This window comes from Theobroma cacao, chromosome 1, assembly GCF_053813885.1.
Source record: "Theobroma cacao isolate CCN51 chromosome 1, ASM5381388v1, whole genome shotgun sequence".
Taxonomy (NCBI): Eukaryota; Viridiplantae; Streptophyta; class Magnoliopsida; order Malvales; family Malvaceae; genus Theobroma; species Theobroma cacao.
In genome coordinates this window covers 5,958,709-5,974,949 of record NC_142639.1, presented here as the reverse complement: position 1 = coordinate 5,974,949, position 16,241 = coordinate 5,958,709, and the positions used below count along the sequence as shown (strand labels likewise).

Sequence of the window (16,241 nt, the reverse complement as noted above, 5' to 3'; positions counted from 1 at the left end):
TAGCAGTTTAAGAGGTAATCAGAAAATAAGAGGAGAGCTACCATTTTGTGTAGAATACAACAAAGTAAAAACGCAATTCATTTGAGTTTGAAAAATTGTTTTATCTTCCACTCTTGAGCGTAAAGAGTAAGAGAGACTTCCTTTATAATTTTGTTTAATCATATATATATACATATATATATATATATATGTATATATAAATATATATAACACTGTCATTGCTATTAATATGTAATTTTTTTATATGTCCAATATCTTGTAAATTTTATTTAATTTTTTAAATGAATGAGAATTGAATTATATATAAAATCCTCTTTAATTGTTAAATGTCTCTTTCTATTTGACCTCTTTAAAAATACAGATAAGATAAAAAAAATTCTCTCAAAACACACTTTGGTCCTTTTTATTTCAAAACAATATCTTTGATTTATTAACTATTAACATTGTTAGTCAACAGTTAAAAAAAAAATACATAAATACTTTAAAATACAAATGCCCACTTAAAAAAACTATTCATATTTCTTTTCAAAACTTAATAAAACTCATTTTAATATTTAACAAAGAAAAAAAAAACTTAAAATTTAATAAAACTTCATAATGATATTTGTGGATGCGATAATTTATCTTATTTTGATACTTAATAAAATATAATATTTAACTAAAAAAATTTAATATTTTTTTTTAAAAAGCAACTTTGATTTCATAATGAAAAAAATATAAAGAGCTACCAACCATGATAGAAACAAAAACTCAAAAAATCTAAATCCGATCAACGAATGGAAATTCAAGATCTCTCCCCATGTTGCAAGAAGATTAAGATGTTTTCCCATCAAATCTCATGGGAACCACAAGAGCCCTTTCCCAACAGCGATACTGCAAGCACAACATCAGAAGCAAAACCTAGTCCCGACCCAATCTAAAACACAGCAAAATTGAATCAGGAAATCAAAAACGAAAACACTGCAGAGCTAAAGCCTCACAAATGGAAAACGAAACCCACTGCATGGTACACCATCGAACTTTTAAACTTTTGACATATAATAATCAAGTCAAAATCTTTATACGTCAACAAATTTTAGGTAAAATTTTTTAAAGAAAATAAGTAATTACAAGTAAGAAATTAATCTTTTGATCAAACAACATCAAATTTGAGATATCCATTATTGAATAAAAAATTTACTTTTAATACATCATTTTTAATGAAAAAAAATTTTTCAAACTGTTGAGTTTAATGACAATAGACTGTACTTCAAAAAAGAAGTTTTTGATTTTAAAGGCGAATACAACTCCAAATTTTCAAGCCTTCAAAAATTTTTAGATTTTATTTTTCTGATTAAGGTTTTTGGAAGAAGGATGAGCACATTTTTTTGGATAAAGAATATGCTTAAATTCGAGAAACAATGAGTATTTATATTTTAAAATATTTATGTAGTATTAGATCTAATTTTTTTTTAACTATTGACTAATGGTTTCAACAGTATAACGGGCCCGGGCTGTTGTTAGAAGCAAAACAACAAAAAACAGAGATGCTACCACAAACATGGACAAAACAAAGCTTTAATGAGCAATGTCCTACAAATAAGTTGCCCTGCTTTTACCTGGAGGAGTGTAAGTGGGTAGTTTTCGTAACCTGAGCTCTGGAAAATGGCGGTCAACTTGAGAGTGGAAGTAGCAGCAGTTGATATGAAGCCGTGCGCCGCTTGTTTGTCCATTTAATATCATTTGTAGCTCGTGATTAGTGTAAGAACTTACCTAAAAGTATCTATGTTTGAGATTTGATTGTGTAATTAATGGTCGAAAAAGTGAGGCAGATTGAAATCCTAAACAGAGATTGGGAAGAAAAAATCGCAACCTTCTTTTCTCAATTGAGGATCAAACCGAAAAGCACTGTCAAATAATCAATGGATCAGTAGTCACTTTACAGGAAAATTTTCAAGAAAATGAAATGTGATAACTTGCCCAAAATCACAAGGCTGAAAACCAATTGACGAGGGGAAAGACCAATTGACGGGGGGAAAGAATTAATATGAAACAAAATAAAAAAAAAAAAAGGACAAAAATCAACAATGTGGTCGAGGAATGACAAAAATGAATTCCAGGACGAATGTACAAAATTTCAAAGGGATATTGAACAGAGATCCTCATATACTTGTCTGATGTTAGGCCTCTCATTCACAGGAAGAATACACCTGAGTGATATGGCAAGCAAATCATCCATCGCTTTCAAGTGTTCCTCCCCACTAGCAATGTCTCTGTCAATACAGTCCATTCCCCGTCCTTCTTGATCGCATAATCGAACCCAATCTGTCAGATCCACTGCTCCTGATTGACCTGATATTATGTCCCCAGCGCTTCTTCTTGTAAGCAATTCCATCAGGATCACTCCAAGAGCATACACATCAGCCTTAAATGATGGGACTGGCTTAGATGCAGCAGCAAGTTCTGGAGCACAGTACCCAAGAGCTCCCAGATTCAGAATTTGCTCTGCAATGCCAGTTGGTGTCATCAGCCGATGAAGACAATAATCGGTGAGGCAAGCATGGTAATCAGGGTCAGCAAGGAGTATATTTGTCGGCTTTAGGTTTCCATGTGGCAGCCCTCTATCATGGAGGTATAGCAGACACTGAGCAACTTCCACAGCGACTTTCAGTCTTTGGCCAAATGATAATGGGGAGTACCTCCGAGGAGTAGTCTCTGCATTAACATACATATACATATCTAGATTAAGCAAATAAAAACATGAAGGCATAATCTCAATGAAAGTATTTTACCCTAATAATTACCATCTTCTCTTTCATTGGGTTTGGGAAAAAAGATCCCTAGTATATTGTTTCTAATCTTCAATTTGATTCAGCCATGAAACATTTAAGAACTTTAAAACCTAGTGTTTTTAAGACCACACATGTTTGAATATTTTCTCCACATTTAACCTGTTAATCTTTAATCCTGATTGATCAAAGAGGCAGATCCCTCAGTTGCCATTCTTCATTTACAACAAGCAATGCAGAAGTAATGCCACAGTGCCAAGAACAGGTCAATGATCCATCTTTTGCTAGGAAGAAAATGCAAAAGGAATAGTCATGGGGGAGGGGGAAAAAAGGAATTTAAAAGAAGCTGAGCCACCGGATTAACACATTAGAGCCAAACTCTAAACTACATTCAAAGCATCTAGGTTTGTATTCCTCTTAAATTAATGCAATCATTTCTTGCCTACTGCCATGTTCTTTGACTTCCAAGAATTTGTACTAAATTTATCCTATGCTGATTGATGACAAGTTCATCAGGAGAGGATCCAAATGGGTTGTCATCTGAAATAACAGTTTCTGTTCTCCTTAAAAGTGAGGCATCCGATTTTGTTCTAAATCTGTCACCAACATTGATGCAAAGATATAGTACAAAACCATAAAATTATATTTAATGCAATACAACCTAATTCATAATTAGGATGGTAAAGTCTAGCATCAGTAGTATTAAGAATAGTGGCAACCTAAGGTGATCATAGAATGAGCAAGAACACCTAATTTTATGTTTAATTGACCACCTTATATTAATGAACTGAAAAATTATTGCTACCAGTATGGTTCATTTGACACTGATCCAATATAATTTGACCTCCAAGGAGGTCAAAATCCAGTTAAGTATCAATGCATCACTTGCTTCTCCTAGACCTACTTCACAACAATCACAAAAAACATCAACAGTGAACACACACACTATCCTGTTTAACTTCATAATCATTTGATGATAAGCCTGCTACATAGGTAGGGCAGCACACTTTATCAAAATCTGTTTCTAGGTCCTGCTACAGATCTAAACAAAGTGAGATGAGGACTTGACTTTCTATTCCCGTACCATGCACAGTTGCACAAATACACAGAAGACCATATTGAATGAGTGAGCAAATAATACCCCTGTAAAAATTGAGGTAAGACAGCACTCAACAAATATCCCAGGAACGTAAAGTTAGAAATACTTCAAACTGACATCAAAAGAACTCATAACAGACATGTCAAGTGCAATAAACTGAATATGCACCATCTTGATTTCAGTGTCACCAAACCTGTAGCAGCTAAGAAAGAGTAAAGTACCAACAGCTAACCAAGCAATATTAACATGCAACAAATAATGTGCAAAGCTAACACAAAAGGAGAAAAAGAAGGCAAACAAGACCATAACCGCACCCGAGCTTTTGGCTCATTGGTTGGTGCATGATCTCCCTGTTAAAAGAGTAAGATTCGAATCCCCCTTCTCCCAATTCCACAAAAAAAAAAAAAAAAAAAACAAGACCATAAACATCATAATCAGTGTGATAAGATAACTTCAAAGACTTAATGAAAATAAATGACACACAAACATTAAGATTTAGTTAAATAATCACAAAGAACAAAAGAAAAGAAAAGAAATATTAAAAGCTCTTACCATACAGATGCAGAGCCAAGCTATCACACTGTATATAATCTGCCAGAAGAAGCCTCTCTTGTTCCCTTGGCCCCCAATAGTATGCTCGGACTGGAACAAAGTTAGGATGCCTTACAGACCCTATCTTTTTAACTTCCTTAGCAAATTCTTTCTTATGTTTAACCAGTCCTACACGCAACCACTTCACAGTCAACATATGTCCATTATGCAGAGTAGCTTTATATAGAGTTCCATGGCTGCCTCTACCCAGAACTTCCGCTGGAGCACGAGATAACTCCTCAATAGTGAATGCTAATGAAGTATCGAGAAAGAACAATTCTCCAGCCAAACGATCAGGTGAGTACACATCCAATATCACCGGCTGTTCACATGCTTCTATAAAACGGGGTGATGATGGTAATGGAGAGCCAGGGGAGGATTTTCTCCCAGATGTTACTGACTGATTATCTAGTAGATTAGGGTTTACAGACGCTGAAAAGGTTGTGACTCTCTCTGGTGCACTGTGCTCAACAATTTCAGCAACAAATTCTTGCTGTCCAGACAATGACCTAGAATTTGAAGTAAGCAAGTGATCATTTGAAAAACTCAATGAAGTTTGTGGCGTCTGAGCATTTTGGTGGAACTTGAAAAGGGAAGGTCGTGAAAGCCGGCCTAACTTTGCATCACCTGCAGTTGTTGTCTCAGTAAATCCACTTCTTCCATGAAATTCTTTAAGTTGTGCTCGGTGATATGCCAATAATACAAACACAATCATTACAGCAGCTACAACTGAGGCAACAATGATCGCTACTCTAATATTACCCTTTGAACCATGATGTCTCGCATGATCATTGACCTGATTTTGAGCTGAGTCTGTTGATGGCATACCATTAGGAAAAATTAGCAATGAGTTTCCAGGAGAAAATGCAGACTTAGGGAAGCCTCTCAAATTTTCAGGAACAGGTCCTGACAGATCATTACCAGACACATTAAATTCATTGAGGCCGGGTGAAAGCTTATCAGGGATTTTCCCCTTGAAGTTGTTTCCAGATAAATCAAGGTATTCCAAATTACTAAGTTTGCTTAATTCACTGGGCAGCTGGCCCGATAATTCGTTGTCTGCAAGACTCAGCAGCTTGAGTCTAGCTATGTTGCCAATCTCTGAAGGCAAACCACCTGTCAAAGAATTATTGGAGAGATCAAGAGACTCCATTTGTGGATAAGAAGACATAACAAGTAATTCATTAACACGTGAGCTTTGAAGAGGAATTGGCCCGGTGAAATGATTTCCTGAAAGATTCAGGTTTTTCAATGTTGTAGAAGTAAACAAACCACCAGGTATAGGCCCACTGAGTTGATTCAAACTGAGTTCAACAACAGACAATCTTGGACAGGTATCTAATAGAGAAGGCAAGGTACCGACAAGGGAATTGTTCCTAAGGTTAAATGTGTTTAAATCCTCAAAGCGAGACAAGTTTGGAAGGCTTCCTGACAACTTGTTTGAACTCAAATCAAGAACTATCAAAGAGGCTTCCCAATTCTGCATAACAGATATGTCACCAGAGATCATGTTGCTACTCAAATCGACTGTTTCACAGCTTCTTAGAGAAGAGGGCAAATCACCAGACAACTGATTAGAAGAAAGATTCAGAACCTTCAAAGTTGTAGAGTTAATTACACGAATTGAACCTGCACAGATTTGGTAAGATGTAAAATATCAGATGGCTTCAGATATGCAAACAGTCAAATGGGCACAGAGGTGAATTTCAGTGCAACATTAGGTTAATAAAAGAATAAAAAGGAGTTCATGATTCAATTTTCTCATAGCAGAATTATGTATCATCAACATAACACTAAAGCGCTGATTTTTGCTACAGTTAAACAACTCATTGATGGGATTCGTTGATTTGCATTTGGTGGATATCCATGAATGTAAGATCTTCCTAGTTTGGTAACCACTACTTTAAGCAAAAGCAAGAAGATTAGCTCAGATTTAGTAGATGACTAGTTGTTAAACAGCCTAACTGCCTAGAATCCCCTTAAGCAAGTATCTTATTTTGTTTGAAACACTCCTATGATGCAGGAGGAGTGCATCGCACTCTTTCATCAATCCTCAAACAGTATATATAAAGCAAAAACAAACAAGAAATATTTTTCTTCTATATGGTGTTAACTATATCAATTACATTATATCATTGCTTTTTTTAGGAACATCAACTAGTTAGACCAGTAGGAGCAAGGTCCTTTTTAATATCCTTTGCCAAATGTACTGTTTCCCTGGTGTTGTTTCTTTTTTCTTTTTCTTTTCAAAGCACATTCACTTGTCAAATTCTTTTATCTCATTGCAACTTATCACCCCAAAAAGTTCTACAATTTGATCAGGCAGATGATTTCACCATAAACTCAATCATCAAAATCATGGAATACAATGAGTAACACCTCACAAATCACTTCACATTCATAAACTTATAAAACGCCAATTTTAGAAAACTGTATGTAAATAGGTGCATGTTTAACTAACACTGCTTATATGGGAAAATCAGAATAAAATGAACTATTGGCATTGGTCTCTATTATCTAACATCTATCAATAATTCAAATACAAAAAATAGATGCATATTTTAGCCTGAAAATTAGTAGTCTGTTGACTAAACATTCCAACTTCATCATCAAAACAATAGAATAAATGGAGAAAAAGTCAACAAAAAATCAGTACCCGTAAATCCATTGTGATTGAGATCCAACTCCTCCAACGGTACAAAACCCACCAACAATTCCTCTGGCACCGGCCCGAAAAGCTGATTTTTCCCCAATCTCAAAACATGTAAACCCGGCAAAGACCCGAAACTTGGCAACTGCCCAGTAATCCAATTATCACCCAAATCCAAAACCTGCAAATTCTTAAACAACCCAATTGCTTCCTCTTTTAAAAACCCACCATTCAGCTGGTTATGACTCAAGTTCATAAAACGCAGTGTATTAGCCAAACTGGACACATTCTCAACAGCCACAGACAAACCCCCGTAAAACTCGTTATAACTCAAATCAACGTGTTCAACGTTCCTTAACTCACCCAGTAACTCGCCTATATCCCCACGAAGCGCATTGTTGTGCAAATCTAACACTCTTAATTGCTGTAAATTTCGAAACCCGCCCGGCAAGCCCCCGGCGAACTTGTTACCCGATAAATTCAAGTAATTTAGCCCGTAGAGGTCCGTGATCCGACCCGGGATCGTGCCGACGAACTGGTTATCGGACAGATCCAAATGCTGCAACGAGGTTATCAAGCCCAATGCGGGTGCGACCCGACCCGTGAAGGCGTTGCCTGACAACGAGAGGTTTTGGAGGTTCCGGAGAGGAGTGAGAGTGTGGAACTTGAGGTCACCGACGAGTCCGAGACGATCTAAGTTGAGGGAAACGATGGAGCCAGAGTTGGGGTCGCGGGAGACGCCGGTCCACGAAGTCGGGTCGGGTTGAGTATCCGGATCCCATACCGAGAGTACCTTATCGAAAGGGTCTGTCTTGATGCCTTTCTTGAACTCGAGTAAAGATCGGAGCTCCGACGGGTCGAACCCAGATGCAGAAGCAAATCCGAAAAATAAGATTAATAAAAGAAAATAAAAGGAGAAAGCGAAAGAAAAAGAGAGATTCATTTAATTCATTGATTAGAAAATCCCAACCCAAAAAAAAACTCCAGAAACTGAAGCAGCTTCTGCTTGAGAAAGAAAGTGAACTAGGGTTTGTTCGGGAGAGAAACTTTAAAGAGTTTTAATTTTCTTTTAATTTAAAAATGGGGGAAGCGAACTTCGTTAAAAATGGCGGTAGGGAGAGAGAGAGAGGTGGAGAAAGATGGTTGGTGGGAACGAGTAACTACAGTCTGTAAAGGTACAAGGGGCAAAGGGTGTTAACCTTAGCTAAAAAAGAGAGAGAGACTTGTGTCCTTTTCTTTCCATTTTTTCCCCATTTTGGGAGTTTTCGCAGACATATCTTACTTGCCCCCGCTTTTCTTTACTTACTTCTCCTACTGCTGCTGCCGCTGTTTCCTCCCCACTCACATGCCTTTTTCATCGCATTCCTTCCCTAACACTGTTAATTCTACGTTTCCTTTTTTTTTTTTTTTTTTACTGTTTCACTACCTTCCTTTTTTTACCACCAGTTTTTATCTTGTAATGTTTGTTTCTTTCTTTCCTTTCCGTTTTTATAGGATAATATTTGTTATCTAATTCCATAAATAATTAAACATTAATACTTAAAATTATTGATGTTTAGTTCTTGTCCCCTTTTTAATTTCCTTTTACCTGTTTATGACTTTATATATTTAGTAAAGTTTACGAAATGCCAAACTTATCCTTTTCACTATTTTATTTACTCTAAGAAATATAAAAATGAATTCTTAATGATAATTATATTAAAAACATTTAGAAAAAGCACTCAAGTATTTAATCTTGTATTAACTGCATGCCCCCTTCCTAAAAATTGTAATTTGATAAACAAAGGAAAAAATAAGTTGAAGGAGATCTTTACATAATTAAGTACTCTCTCGCAAATGGATTTTTTTTTCTTTTAAAAAATTTTGATTAGAAACTCTCAAAAATAGTTAAGTAGCAATATGATCTAAATTATTTACTTTTTACTTTGGTAGAAATTGCCCAATTGTATATGTCTTCCTCACTTTAGTTAATGTAGGGTCAAGTTAGGCTAGTTGATACTTTATCTAAAATCGAGCTCGACTCTCTTATTTAGACTCATTTAATTTAAATTTATTAGTTAAAAATTAAAAATAATTTTATATTTTGAAATATATTTTATAATTAAAGTTAAATAAAAAATTATCACTGATATAAAAATCATCCTATACATGAATTGAGAAAATTTTAAATTTCATAAAAGAGTTTATAAGGTTGTCATGTGTACATTAGATTAAAATTAATAAATTATTTTTTTAATTTTAATTTAATAAATATGCAGCAACCTTATAAATTTTTGTGAAATTTTATAAAGAATAATCCAAAAAAAATTAAATTAACGTATTGTCAACTTTGGAAAAAGTTGTACAAAAAAACCTTGGAAAAAGAAACTTTTTCTCTAAAAAAAATCCATGCACGGTAGTATAATCTTTAAAAAACATAGGGTTGGCTTCTTTTAGTTAATACTATTATTTATACAAATAATAATAATAATAATGATAATAAAAATAAAATAATAATTTAGCAATGTGAGTGCTATCCTGCTAAACAAGATTAATTAATATATAATTCAACAAGATAAGATGTAATAAAGTTGGATGTAATTGGTGTAATTAAAAATAATTACTTGAGTACTTTTTGACAACTTTTGGCATTTTGTGGGTGGGAACCAAACCCGGTTTATTATCTTTCTTGTCCGTTAACGCCGTTAACTGGGTTTGCTCACTGGTATAATTCTTCCTGTTCTTTCCATGGACATATTTGGAAATGACCAATGTCCTGATCCTACAATTTTAAATATTAGAAAGATTTAATGCTCCTTTTTTAAGGTAAGTCGATGGCAACTGCCCTACTACACGGGCTGAAATCTGAATAACTGGGTAAAATTTTTCAAAATAGTTGGCTATATATCTCTGATTACAAAAAATATAATTTTTTTAAAATTATAAAAAATATAAATTAACATAAATAATAATATACATGACATAATGTTAAAAAAATTCATGTAAACTTTTATATTTTTATTACTTTTTATATATTTATTTGGAATCAAATAAATTTTTATATTTTTATTTTGAATCAAATAATTAATGATTGACTTAATTAATATTTTCATTTGTTATTTTATATCATATGATACTGACATAGTATGTTAATATATTATAATTGATAATGACATGACATGTTGATATATCATAATTGATAATAACATAATATACTAATTTGACATCATAATATGATAATGTGACATTTTTTACATTCTAAATTAACGTCATATCTGTGTCATGTGGATATAAAATTATAAATAGTATTTAGACTAATGACAATTAATCAATTATTAATTATAAAAATTTATTTGATTTAAGATAAAAGTATAAGAATTTGATTGAATGTAATAAAATAATAAAGATTTATTTAAATTTTTTTGAATAATTTAAAAATTTATTTGACCATTATACCTATATATATACATATAAAAATACAATAATCAAACTAATTTTTTAATAAAATGCTTCTATTCATTCTCATATTTAACGAACCAAACTCAAATTCACTTTTTAGAACTATTTATGTTGCAAATATAGCAATTATAAAATATAAGCTAGAATTTTTTTTGGGGGGTGGGGGGTGTAAATATAACATAGTACATTCAATTATAATTGAATCTAGAGTCAAGAAAACTCTTTAACAGAAAAGATACAGGAAAAAGTATGAGAAGCGAATAGCAATTGCTACAAAATTGTGTACAACCTCAAGGAGGAAGGAATAGTTAATGAAATGAGAACCAAATCTATGAAAAGAAAAATAAAAAATATTATTAAATTTCTACTAGCAAAAGAGAAATGAAAGAGGATTTTTGTTTTTATTAAAGGCTAGTCAAAATTTATTATCTTGGGTTACTGGCGGGGGGAATGGGAAGCTAGTAAGGGTCCTGTCTCTTTAAAAAAATTTAAAATTTTATATTATATTCTTGTTTTTTTTTTTAATTTTTTAATCTTGTCTTTAAAATAATTTTTTATTTGATGAAATATTTCACAATAATTAATCAACAATTAATTTTAATAAATTTAAAGGCTAAATTAAAACCTATTGTAATAAATTTTTTTTTCAAACTCTATTATCTCAAAACCACATGACAGATCTACTTCTTGTTCGTCCTCTAAACGTAAAATCTTAACTTTGTCATTGATTCTTTTTTATGTTACGTAGTGCTTGATTGCCTAACCTTTTGAAATAAAACGTGATTCATATCTGATAATGAAAAAACATTACGTGGATACATGGAGGATGGAGGGTTACTAAGTGCATGTAACCAAATCACCTGCGTGGGTACTCTACTGAAGTCGTGGAAAGATATATCCCAGGAATTAACTAGGTTCCAATCGAGGAATAAATCATGGCTAGTGATATGATAAAATAAACTGAGTAACTAAATTATGACGTGGCATGGTCATTGTGGTGCATGGATCCTGCATGCAAAATAAAGGAGGTTGAGTATTTTAAACTCTTATACTGTGTGTGTGGACGGCAGAAAGGAAAATAGAGAGAAGGTGATCAAGGTGAGCAAAGACAAAGAGAGCGGGAATAAAAGAAATATTGCTTTTCCTTCTTATCTTTGGTATAAAAAAATAATAAAAGAAGATTGAATTTACACAGAATGGAGAGATATAAATTAATCTATCCATTTTTCTTTTGTTTTTTTTTTTAGTTCTTTCCTACCAAACAAAAGAAAGGAAAGGATCGAGTGAAGGAAAAATCATTTTCCCTTATTTCTCTTCCCCTCTTACCGAGTATGGTGTGAAGGAGGTCTATAACTCGAATGATCCTAGGATGCTAGATCAGTTAAAAGAGTGTCCTCGATAGCCTCAGCACTATGTTAATATGGAAGTTGGGGGCCTTTTCCTATGAGATTTTAATGGCAGCTATAATACAAGAACCAAGAAGGCCGTACGTGTTGGTTAAGAATATCGTTGTAGATCAGCACCTATAATATGATACCATGTATCCCAGTCGAGCTAGGATTTTAGGTTTGAGAGAGTAAAAATAAAAAAATTAATATTTAGAGGGATGAAATTATAAAATTTGTTAAAAAATAAAGATAAAATTATAAATATTTAAAACAAAAATTAAAAAAAATTAATAAAATTTTGAAACTTTGGAGAACCGGGGCCCCTACTAGCCCTCCCCTCCCTCCGCCTTTGATGTATCCCCTAAGCAGCAATTATAGTGCATTCATTCAGTGGCGTACGTAGTCTGAAAATTTTTTCAATGGGGTCAATAGACTTTTCATATGTATTTGAAAATTGTTGTATAATCACTTGATTAATTATCAAAATTATCCAATGTTATTTTCTTCTATATACATATCAAACAAAAAATCACTTATCAAACTACATCTCATTCCATTATGTAATAAATTATTCACTATTTTCATTATTGAAAAAGTTCTTTTTACACTCGTGAATTGCAATTGTCAACATAAGATTAGTTTTATATAGTAGCTAAATAATATCTTTCTTTACCTTCACTAATTTTTTGTCTACTACTTCTAAGAACAAAAAGAAAAATAAGTGATAGCTCTATTTTGATTAATTATATATATTGACCTCCAAATTTTTTCTATATAAAACATTGACCCTTAAATTTATTTTTTTAGTGGGATCAATTTAAATTTTATCCTATTCTAATGACTCTAGAAACAAGGATTACCAAGTGCCGAAAGCACTCTTATAAAGCAAAGAAAGAGTTATAAATTCATGGTCGGTGGGTTAAACATCAAATTGTGGTCTTCAAAGCTTACAACAGTTCACCACACTGTTTAAGTTTATAAGTTGGTTCATAAATTTCCTATCTTGGTTTTGGAGCCTACATATAGAATAGGCTTTGCAATTCAAAATGAATGGTATATGTAAACAAGAGTCAACCATTAGGCATTTGAATTGTGAAAACAGTAATAAAATACATGGTTAAAATACGTTGATATTGTTTGAAGAGTTTTTTTGTTCGACCTTATTATAAATTCTATATGCAACCTTGAACCTTAAACTTTAAATTAAATCATAAACCCTATTACACATGTTCTATTTGGAGATCATGTTTGTTTGTCACGCTCAGGAGTGGATAGCGTTTGTCCACTTTTCGTAACTCTATTTATGATGCAAACAATATAACCCTTTTTGAAAATGTAAATAAAAGAAAAAACATAACCTTAATGTTACTAATTAGAAATAGTAGATTCCAACCTTTAACTACTCCAAAATTTGTCATTGCTTCTTCGTTATTCGTTTTAGTTAATGAGCTGCCAACCCTAATTAATCCCACTATACCTACAAAATTATTTATTACTAAAAAAACTCTATTGGCTGCATTTTTTTAATGGGAAAAAATAATTTTTGCTGTCCATGGTTACTTGAAGCTTAAATAACATGGAACGTGCCTTAAGCTAATATAAAAGCAAAGCCAAGTAAGGAGAAGAATAAAAACATTATATTACAAAGGGGGAAAAATGGCTTTGCTGCACCCAATGGCGTTTCCATCGGGCCCCAAGGTTCTTTCCCCATGCACAGCGTTAGATCTTATTCCAAAGTCTGCATGGCCAGCTCGACTCATTCCTTAGCCACTGCGTGAGTTTCCTTCACGAGATCTTTTGTCCATTTGGTGCAAAATTGCATGTTTTTCGAAAGTCTTTTTTTCTTGCTGATAATTTGGCTTGCAATTTTCTTCTTTAGGAAGGTGGAGAAGAAGGCATATCACCCTGCTAAAGAGGCAGTTGGGTTTCGAAGGACTCATTCCCTGCCACCAGAAAAGCTGGAGATTTTCAAATCATTGGAGAGTTGGGCTACGGACAATATCCTAGTGCTCCTTAATCATGTTGAGAAAAGTTGGGAACCGCAAGATTTTCTTCCAACATCTGAATCTGAAGAAGGATTCTTTGAACAGGTTAAGGAGTTGAGAGAAAGATCGAAAGAGATACCGGATGACTGTTTTGATCAGCTGGTTGGGAATATGGTCACGGAAGAAGCCCTACCAACTTATCAAACGGAATACCTCATTTTTATCATCTTCCTTTTCTTTTCATCCAGAATCTATATCTTTTTTAATTATCCTTAAACAGGGACAAAACAGAATTTTGTAAGTCTTGTCGACAAAAACTGACTTTCATTTGCAAAAAGGCTAATTTATCTCTAAACCTGTTAATAACTTACTGGATTCCAAATACTAATTAAAAAGAGCATCCCTTTTACAATTCAAAAGCGAAGCTAATCTCTCACCTTGATCCGGCTTCATCTTAATGTAAACAAGCAAGTCTAATTAGTGAAGTTGATTCCAAGCTCAACATTGACATGCTAATGGGTAGCTCAAAAGTTTGAAATTAAAGCTTTTATTTTAGCTCAATACCATCTTTAAATAAGTACTCAACTGAAAATTTAAACTTATAAGTTAGAGCCAACCAATATTTTTCTCTAACGCCCTTATTCCGAACTTTAAGTTTATGTAGGCAAAATATTAAGAAACTTTAGCTCGGATTTGTTTGATTAAATGGCATATTACTGTTGATATATATATATATATATATATATTTTAACAAAATCTTTTGATCTAGGACAGATTGGCAAAATTTGTACCCAGAACTTTGCTAAAAAAATTTTCTTTTTTTATAATAGATATTTGCACTTATATTAGGATACTAAATGGGAGAACAATCCGTACAATGGATTCATATTATCATACATACTTCGTTTCAAGAAAGAGCAAACAATATTCATCGCCCATGGTAATACAGCTAGGCTAGTCAAGGCACATGGGGACATAAAATTGGCAAAGATATGTGGCACCATTGCTTCAGATGAGAAGCGCCATGAAGCTGCCTACACCAAGATCGTGGACAAGCTGTTTCAAATCGACCCCGACGGGACTATGTTGGCTTTAGCAGACATGATGAGGAAAAAAAATCACAATGCCAGCCCAGTTAGTATACGATGGCCAGGATGATTACCTCCTTGAACACATTTCAGCACTTTCGCAAAAGCTTGGTGGCTACACTGCTAAGGACTACGCTGAGGTACTGGATTTTCTTATAGGAAGGTGGAAAATTGACAAGTTGACAGGTCTTTGTAGTGAGGGTCGAAGAGCTCAAGATTTTGTGTGTGGACTACCACCTAAGATCAAAAGGTTGGAAGAGTGGGCCCAAGGAAAGGCCAACCAAGCATCCACTATCCCTTTTAGCTGGATTTTTGGTAGAGAAATAATAATTTAATTGCTGCTTGATTGAGTAGAACATCAACCAATATTATCCTATATAGTAATAGTTAAATTGCCAAACTGATTTCTGTTTTCAATGCATTGCCTGTGAGATGAAATGGTATTCATTTTTTCCTTTCTATACACATCTAGAAGAAAAAGAATTTGTTAGTTGTAGTTTCTTGAACAATACGACATGATGTTCCTTTGCAACCCAAAAAAGAAAACCAATTGGGATTTAGCTTGAACAAACCTTAAATGATTATTACTATGACTTCACGCTATATCCAATTGGTCAAACGGCAAATCTTTTTCTTGAACCAAAAAATAGGGTTGAGCGGACATCTTAATAGTTTCTGATCATGGTGGTTGAAGAGCCTTTTTTATGAACGTATTAAGTCAATTTTGTTTGTAATATATGAGCTTCATAAAATGAGTAGAATAATTTTTTGATGACAACCTTAACTGATCTATGTAGACTTGTGTGCATGAGGTCCTGTCTCTGTGATGAAGATGATCCTAGACACCATTAGAGATCTTGTTCAAGTCTTACTATGTTATTTTTTTTCTTCTTTTTTATTTATGAATTTTTGTTTAATTATTACTTTCTACATATACTTTTCTTAAAAAAAAAAGATTATCCGAAGTTAAATTAAAATATTTTGTCAAAGTAAGGGCACAACGTAAACAGTTAATATTCTAAGGAAAGAAAATTTGAAGGAAATTTAACTCTTATCCTATAATGTTTTTATAATGTTAATAAGATAAAGATAGTATCTTGATTTTATGTTGTTTTTCAATTTTATAAGCACTTTAACTTTGAATAATTTTTCACAAATCAAAAGGCTAGAGAGAGAGAGTAGGAGTATAGGGTTTGTTGGCATTTGTATTTATGCATAAGTAAGCATATGACAA

General features: G+C 33.2%; 2 protein-coding genes across 2 annotated transcripts; one reads left to right on the top strand and one right to left on the bottom strand.

The window, feature by feature from the left end:
* Window positions 1-1,831: 1,831 nt before the first annotated feature.
* LOC18611661 (Leucine-rich receptor-like protein kinase family protein) lies at window positions 1,832-8,441 on the bottom strand. Its single transcript, XM_018129995.2, has 3 exons — window positions 7,115-8,441; window positions 4,420-6,087; window positions 1,832-2,694 (listed from the first exon to the last, which is right to left on the bottom strand). The coding sequence occupies exons 1-3, from the start codon at window positions 8,049-8,051 to the stop codon at window positions 2,117-2,119; spliced, it is 3,183 nt and encodes a 1,060-aa protein (XP_017985484.2). The 5' UTR covers window positions 8,052-8,441; the 3' UTR covers window positions 1,832-2,116.
* A 5,167-nt stretch (window positions 8,442-13,608) lies between these two features.
* On the top strand, window positions 13,609-15,342 carry LOC18611660 (stearoyl-[acyl-carrier-protein] 9-desaturase, chloroplastic-like). Its single transcript, XM_088805754.1, has 4 exons — window positions 13,609-13,679; window positions 13,814-14,105; window positions 14,769-15,014; window positions 15,055-15,342. Exons 1-4 carry the CDS (start codon window positions 13,609-13,611, stop codon window positions 15,340-15,342), a joined length of 897 nt encoding a protein of 298 aa, XP_088661880.1.
* Window positions 15,343-16,241: the final 899 nt, after the last annotated feature.